The sequence below is a fragment of the Pygoscelis adeliae genome, unplaced genomic scaffold (genome assembly GCF_000699105.1).
Source record: "Pygoscelis adeliae isolate BGI_AS28 unplaced genomic scaffold, ASM69910v1 Scaffold76, whole genome shotgun sequence".
In the NCBI taxonomy this organism is placed as follows: domain Eukaryota; kingdom Metazoa; phylum Chordata; class Aves; order Sphenisciformes; family Spheniscidae; genus Pygoscelis; species Pygoscelis adeliae.
The window spans coordinates 67,224-75,514 of NW_008825111.1; the positions used below are offsets into that span (position 1 = coordinate 67,224).

At 37.9% G+C, this 8,291-nt stretch overlaps 1 protein-coding gene across 1 annotated transcript in view; it reads left to right on the top strand.

Annotated features, from left to right (window-relative positions):
• SEC63 (SEC63 homolog (S. cerevisiae)) overlaps positions 1–8,291 on the top strand; it is a 67,422-nt gene that overhangs the window by 16,986 nt on the left and 42,145 nt on the right. The window contains exons 2-3 of the mRNA XM_009327933.1: positions 4,315–4,414; positions 5,276–5,390. Of these exons, the coding sequence (XP_009326208.1) occupies positions 4,315–4,414; positions 5,276–5,390 (215 nt within the window). The remainder of the gene's footprint in view (positions 1–4,314; positions 4,415–5,275; positions 5,391–8,291) is intronic.

An 8,291-nucleotide genomic window follows, 5' to 3' on the forward strand; every position in this document is an offset into this window, starting at 1 on the left:
AAAATCCAAAGAAGCTACCATTCCTATTTCACTGCAAAGCTGTACCCTGAGCAGCATGTAATGTATTTACTCTTGCGTGCTCGGGGTCTGCAGGATATTGCAGGGACAGTGTGCCAGTTCCGTGGCACGGCAAATCCACTTGTTTGAAAGAAAGCTCCTTGGGAGAGGAAGGCAAATCAAAAAAGGACCTGATTTATCCACAACTTGCTCATTAGGAATACATTGCTGCTTTTGTTAAGCACAGTAATTATCTGCTATTCTAGCTCTTGCTAGCCTTTTTTCTTTTTTTTTTTTTTTCCTGCAACCAATTTCTTTCTAACAAGATAAGTATTTTCTTTGGTGCAATCACATATGTTGTCTGTAAATAAATAGGAAGCCTGTTTTTCCTGGATACTGCAGGAATATAGCTTTCTTACTCAGGGTGCTGTTTTGCCAGCGGCTTTCTGCCTAAACTGGGAGTGATGCTGTCTGTACTCCTCCTTATTTCTCCCAAGTAGCTGCCTGTTTTTGAATTCCACAAGTTAATACGTGTTAATGATGACATGTGACAGAGGAAGTGCCTCAGGATAGCTCTGAATAATTTGAATAGTCTGGACTTAACCTCAATTTAGGAAGGATTTGATTCTCTCTTTATGTTCCGGACAGATAACTATAAACAATCATTCATCTTTTTAGTGCCCTGTTTCCTTTTAGGGTTGTTAATCAAAGGAGACCATTGCCATCCCAAGATCGGAAAGAAATGAATGAGGTGCTCTTGCTTTGATATGGTTTAATCAACTCTGTAATTAGATTTGATCCAGAGTTGTTCAGATGCGTGTGTAAACAAAAAAAAAAAACCCCACAAAAAACCCCAAACCAACTAAACAAAAACCCACGACGGCTACTTAGCATCATGTCTTAATTTGGTATTTGTCTGAAGAAGTCCCCCTGTGCAGCATAGCTGTTCCAGGACATCATTGCCAGGGACTCTTGAACTGACTTAGGTGAGTGCTGTTTACCTATGCAAAGTGGTTAATTTTTGCTCACACCACTTGCCTCATTTTTTTTTTCCCCTTGGTGCTACTGTCAGACTGTTCACAAAATGTGACTCCTGCAGCTGTTCTTGGAAGGTTCCAAAACCTCAGTTCTCTCGTTATTATAAAACACCTTTAGTTTCTAGCCTCATTTTCCCCTGTGGTCAGTTTTTGTTTGACCTTATGCCAACTCTTTAGTTTACCTTGCACAACTATTTTTCTGTTCTCCATGGTGCCTTCCCCTAAGGGCCTTTTGGAAGCTTTTTGGCATGGTAAGGTACTGGTTGTTCTTGCAGGGAGGATGCAGAGGAGGGAAAGGAGAGGGTCATGTGGTACTTGCGGGGCCGGACGGTAGGCAGGTTTGAGAACTGGGGTATTGTGTCACAGGGTGGCACAGATTTAAAAAAAAAAAAGGCACAGCAGCTTGTTAAAAGCATCCTAGCAAAAACTAAAAGGAGTCATATCCTGTTAGGCTGAGTTTTACAGGATTAAGTAAACAAAGTTCTCTTAGTTGCTTTCTGTTTCTCCAAGCGCACTGGTAGTTCGTTTTCACATTAGTTGTAGGTATTTCTGCAAGCAGCACAGTCAGTTAAGAGTTACCAAACAGCACTGCCCCTTGGTTGTGCTGCAGAAATGTCTGTGGGGCTGTGGTACAGATTGGATCAGGTAGCTGATCTGGGTCAGTGTGGTTGAACTGAACAGTTGGCTTCATCTTGCTTCAGCACTGCGCAACTGAATTTATTGACAATATTTGAAATGAGTGATTTATGCTTAACATAAGCACGTCTTCTTTGAAGCTTGTGATGCCTGATTTGTTCAAGTGTCATTGGTGACTTTCATACAAGCGTCACGCTATGGCTCATAGTTGTCCTGTGACTGTTTAAAACCCTCAGAACATTTTCCTCCCAGTTTGTTTAGCAGAGCTCTTTAGTCCTCATAACTTAATCGTCTGTCTAGTCTTTAATGCCATCAACTGTTTTTGAAATGCCTGTTCTATGTGCTGGTAATGTCTCTTAGTTTTGCATTAAAAAATGTAGTTTAATTTTAGGTAACAATTAGCTCACTTCTAGTTGTGGTGGATCCAGTTCTGAACCAATTTCTGTCTTAAAATAAAAAAAAAAAATTGCAAAGAGAAAATGCCAAATTAATTTGCATTCTACCAGTAGGGAGTCAGTGTTGCATTTTAACCCTGTTTTCATTGTCTTCTGAATTTTTCCTTCACAGTGCTTTCTAAAGCCTTACACAAGTGAAACTAAGTGAGCAGCTGCTTAACCAAATATTAGTCATATCCTTTTTGTTTAGAAAGTTTAATGTGTAATACCTATTTTAAGTATGTGGACAATCTGCAGATCAGGAGAACCGCAAAATACTTGTGTGGTTTATCTGTTGCACAGAATTGTGAGGCAAGTTTTGAAGCTTATTTTGAAGCCCTGCAAGAATTGGATCAGATGGAAGGGATTGAATTATCCTCCCTTATCTCTCTCTCCCTCTTTGCGGGTGATGGGACTACTAATGTAATCTAATCTTCTCAAGGAATCCCATCAAGCTGTTCAATGTCAAGTTTTGGGGAAGATATACTTTATAGAATTAAGTAGTTCAGAATAAGCTGATAAACTTTTTCTGGTTCCGGTACCTTGTCTCTGCAAGCTTTAGTATTTGTCTGCTTTACTAGTTTGTGGGTGTCACAACACAGGTATCATCTGTGTTCCCACTCTATTTCTGCCAAATCACCCAGAGTTTGAAATGCCATCCTGTGCGCACATCTGATCCGGGTTAAATCTGAACCTGTGATTGATCCAGTGCACAATATTGGCATTTATGGTCACGTTTCTCTGGCCTCAGATAGTTTGGTGACTGCAAATTGAAGTTCTAGACGTTTCATCTGAATTGCATGCTTGCCTAGAAATTCAAGTAGATCACTGAGCACCATATCCCGCCTCCCAATATCTTCAGAATAACTAAACAGAGGTCGTCACTGTCTTCCACAATCATCTTTAGAAATTTGCCAGAGAAAAATGTTTCCATGTATCATAACTGCTGTTTTAGTTCAGATGAGGACATCACCTTGTTAAAAGTGCAAAGTTGAGATTTAAGACTTTTTAGGATGTGATTGACATGTGCTTTGGATCAAAGTTGTTAATATAATTCCTGCATTTAGACAATTTACAAACTTCTTTTAAATTGGCAAATTTAGTTACTTTGTTCACCAGCAATATCTAAATGTATTGAGACAGAATGAACTTTTTTCTTTTAATTCTTTTTCCTTTAGTCTGAAAAGGGCCAAGTGGTCTTATTCTTTTGCAGTTAAGGTAATTACAGTGACCTACTCACTTCAGAGGTGTTACAGGTCAGACTGCATAGTCTATGGATAGACAAGTTACTTAAAGTGACTTCAATCCTATTTATCTTTTATAACATATAATTTCAGTGCCTACAGAAATTCTCTACAAGCTATTTGCTTTCCATCATACTTTTCTTAGCATAAAAGACTTCTTTGACCGAGACTCAGTTGGTCTTTGTTAACTCTGAAATACAGCTAAAACTCCCTTAACAGGGAGCGCTTCCATGCCTTGTCACAGTGATGTTGACAGTATAAATACAATTGCCTTCCAGCCCCATCCTGTCCTGAAAGGACATGGGAGGAAATCTTGCTGGCTAGTTTGTCGTTAATGCGTATACTCTCTTGCCAAGGGCCCATATTACTGAGCTACATGGCTTACAAATAGCTGTTATCTTACTCTTCCTTTTCCCCTTCAACAGGAAAAACCTAAATGAAGGCAACTTATAAAAAGCACATGTTGCAAAGAGGAGGAAAATGCATCATATTTTGAATTGAGGAAGTAGCTGTTACTCTAGCTGCACTCTTTGGTTGTATACAAACATTGTTTTGCATGTGGGTTAGGTTTTTTTGGGTTTTGTTTGTTTTTCCTGCACACAGTAGCTGACTTACTGAAATGGGAGACTTGTTGGAGTTGAGTATAGAATGGCAGAAGTAAAATTTACAGGTGCATATTAGCCAGGCAAAGGCTGGGTTCACAAGTGATGGTTGCTGCATGGCATGTGGAAAATCGAATGGATTCCTTTTAGGTAGTGGAGAATAATCTGACCAACTTCTTATGTTTAGGGATGTGCAGTGTTACTTAAATGGATTAAAAAAACATTGTTTCCTCCAGTATTGCTGGACCTTTTTCTTAGTCCTCCAACTGACCTTGTACTGCCTACTCCAGGATGAGCTGAGCATGTTTGTCATTCTGCTTTTTGTCAGATTGGTTAATCACAATCGTTCTCTTTATTTTTATAGAGCAAATTCGATTAAAGAATATAAGAAATGTATATGGAAGATGCTTGTGGTATCGTTTGAGACTGTTAAAACCACAACAAAACATAATTCCTACTGTAAAGTAAGTACGTTTCATTTGCATGACTTTCCATTAAAGCAATTCCTACATTTTTATTTTTACAAAAATATATATTTTTTGTAATAAAAGCAGCTGGAATTAGTTATATAACAATGGCTTTTGTGTCACGGAAGAGACATTTGCAATCTGCTATATTTGAATAATTAATAGTTAATCATTATTTAGTAGGGCTTGAAAATCAAGATGGATGCTGTTTGTCCTTTATAAAATGTCTGCTAAATGAGACCAGTGACCCTCAGCACTAATATATAAGTAAACAATGCATTTATTTGTTCCAAAAAATAATCCTCCGTCACTGAAATTAGTGGTGCTAGTGATGTCTTTTGATTTAAATATTTAATATGTAAACATATATATTCAAATATACAACAGTAATAATTTGTATGTTCGAAGTTGATGGTTTTATATCCTTCAGTTCTTTGTTTATTACTCCAACCCTCAAAATATTTTGCTGTCTGTTATGCATCTGTTTCAGCTTTTTGTTTTTTTAACATTGACTTTGTCTAAGATCAGGTTAAAATCATCCTTTAAAAATAGGAAATACTATTGTATACCTGCTGAGGACAGACAGTTAAAGAATGGAAAGTGTCTTTGCTGATAGTGGCTTGCCTTAGGAAAAAAAGGAGAAAAGAAATTAATTAGAAGTCAGAGCAGTTGTCTCATCTGTGTCAAAGGTGGTGTTATAACTGAAATACTCATACCTGCTTTAAAATGGCTTTAATGTTTCTCGCTATTTTAATATTGTTTCTTGAAGACTGATATCAAATGGCTTCTTATGTTATCTGTAGAATTATGCTAGAGCTAGTGGATTTGTACACTTAAAAAATTCTTTCTTCCAAACAGGAAAGTAGTCCTCCTTGCTGGCTGGGCATTATTTTTGTTTCTTGCATACAAAGTTTCCAAAACGGACCGAGAGTATCAAGAATACAACCCTTATGAGGTTTTACATTTGGATCCTGTAAGTAACAGCATCTTTTACTAGTCTGTACTACTATAACTGTATATTCTATGTCTAGATGTCAAATTTAAGACTGTTTTTTTTTAAACAAAATAAGTTGACTTTAGTGAATGTATCAGTGGTTTTGTTCTTTTTAGGCATCTGAAAGTTGCTGCTGCATATTGTACAATCGTTAGTACAGATATAGGCAAAGAATATCTAATTTGTAACTTTCATATCTAACTCTTCAAAATTCTAATGACTTTCTTAATATAGTGAGGTGGGGTTTTTTAAAATCTATTTTGAATCTTACTCTGATATTGTTTTCCTTGCTTGGTACAGGAACACAAAGTCATTCTGCTTTGTGTGCCCTATGAAAATCCTCTCAATAGCCATTTTTAGGGATGCTGCTGAATAAACTGTATAAACAAGAACGTGGATTCATTTGATTCACAGTTGTTGTACAGCAATATTTCTCTTGTAAATGAAAGGTTTCACTAAAGGGTGTTGGTGATGCACATTTTGATGTAGTAAAGGTTACCTTGAATCTCAGTTGCATCTGTGAATGCAAACAACAAATTCTAAATAGTGATATCAGCCAATTGGTTTATTAAACTGGAAAAAAAAGATGCAGTGTTTATCTAGAAAACAGCTGCAGTGCTTTATTTATATTGAAGGTCTGATTCAAAATGGATATGAAAAGTTATATATCCCAAGGAGACAAATAGACCTTCTGGACATCTCTTAAACTCTTTTTTAGTCTTGTCAAACTCTTTTCTTCATCTTAACCGCAATGCCTTGAGCAAATTCTCTGCTTATGGTAATTACTTCCTGATAGAAAGCTCCTCTTTTGAATAACAGTAGAGTAATCTTTTCAGTTCTGAAGTCTGAGCTATGTTTTACTCTCCAGTCTAAGGAAGTACACTGTGGATACAGCTGAGCACAAGAATATGGAAGAACTTTGAATGTACCTGTTTTGATTAAACTTGGTGTATATTGTTAGTGTGGGAGAGCTTAATATGTATATGAACATTAACAAATCCATCTCTTGCCATTAGTCATGTGGCTTGCAGCATAAGGGTAGGCACCACTGGTACTGCTTTTCTATGCGAAGAAAGCCATTATAGCAGGTAAGTAGACTCTAGCCTGTTTCTAGCTAGACAGGTAGAACAAGACTTGCCTGTCCTATGCAGAGGCAAGTTGTTTAAATTCAATCTCTGCTCAGTTCCTCTGTGAATGCCTGACTGCTGGCTTGCGTTCTCTCACTGATGCACAGGAACAAGATAAATTTTTACTATTGAATGGTATCTGTTGGAACCATGCAGTTTTAAATGTTCATATATCTGGATTAACTTTGGTTAAACAAATCAGGCTAGGGATTAGGTCATCAGAAGATTTTCTTTTGTCATCTTCGGCAAATTTCTACAAGTAACCACCCTGAGGGGGGAAAAAGTATGTGTGTAGTGAATTGTAACTTAATGTTTATTAATGAAAACTTGTACGCGTGCTCAAGACACGTGCAACTTATCCAGGCAAAGAAACCAATACTGGAATGCTCACAGCTAGTAAAGGGATGGAGTATATTGTCATAAGGACAAGTTGAATTAAAGCCAGAGATGTTACAAGGGGAATGAAGAGATGGGTGTGAAGATAGAGCAGTTGAAGTAGGATTCAAAATGGAGTCCAAGATTCCAGAGCTTGTTTGTTTTTTGTATTTCTGTGTTATCAGACAATGGCTGTTAAATCCCCTTGAAAAACCTCTAGTTTGGACTACATGAAAGTTAACATGTAGTTAACATTTCTTCTGTTCCTATTCAAGTGGAACCTTTAGAGTCGTTGCCAGCCCTGCTAATGTTGAAGTGTTGTTAGATAATGGAAATGTTGCTTTTAAAAAAACAAAAACCCCCAAACTTAAAAAAAAAAAAGTTGCAGACAAGCACTTTACAGTAATTACTGTGTACAGTACAAGTACACAGTAATTCATTTGCTGCTTTACATTCACCCTGTGGCCAAGATTTTTTTTTTTAATTTTAATCTTATGTTAGCTTATCAGCTTATAACAAGAGGCTTTTTTCTCCAGAGGAGAACCACAACATGGACAAAGTCAGATAACGTACATGCACCTTATTTTATATAAAGTATCATCAGCACTTTGTTTTGAACATAGAATAGCTCTTTTTGGAGCGCATCGCTCAAATACTATTACTGATTTATTGAGTAAGTATCCTTACTGCCATTTTACAGGTGGGATCCAAGGCAGAAAGATGAAGCTCAAAACTGATTATAATTTTGGATTCTTTAAGTAAGACAATTGGGGTCTTACAAAAAAAAAAAAGTAGTTAATCATAGAATCATAGAATAGTTTGGGTTGGAAAGGACCTCTAAAGGTCATCTAGTCCAACCCCCCTGCCATGGGCAGGGACATCTTCAACTACATCAGGTTGCTCAGAGCCCCGTCCAACCTGGCCTTGAATGTTTCCAGGGATGGGGCAGCCACCACCTCTCTGGGCAATCTATGCCAGTGTTTCACCACCCTCAGCGTAAAAAATTTCTTCTTTATATCTAGTCTAAATCTACCCCCCTTTAGTTTAAAGCTATTCCCCTTTGTCCTGTCGCAACAATCCCTGCTAAAAAGTTTGCTGCCATCTTTTTTATAAGCCCCCTTTAAGTACTGATAGGCTGCAAAAAGGTCTCCCCAAAGCCTTCTCTTCTCCAGGCTGAACAACCCCAACTCTCTCAGCCTTTCTTCACGGGAGAGGTGTTTCATCCCCCTGATCGTTTTTGTGACCCTCCTCTAGACCCGCTCCAACAGGTCTGTGTCTTTCTTATGCTGAGGGCTCCAGAGCTGGACGCAGTACTCCAGGTGGGGTCTCACCAGAGCAGAGTAGAGGGGCAGAATCACCTCCCTCGACCTGCTGGCCA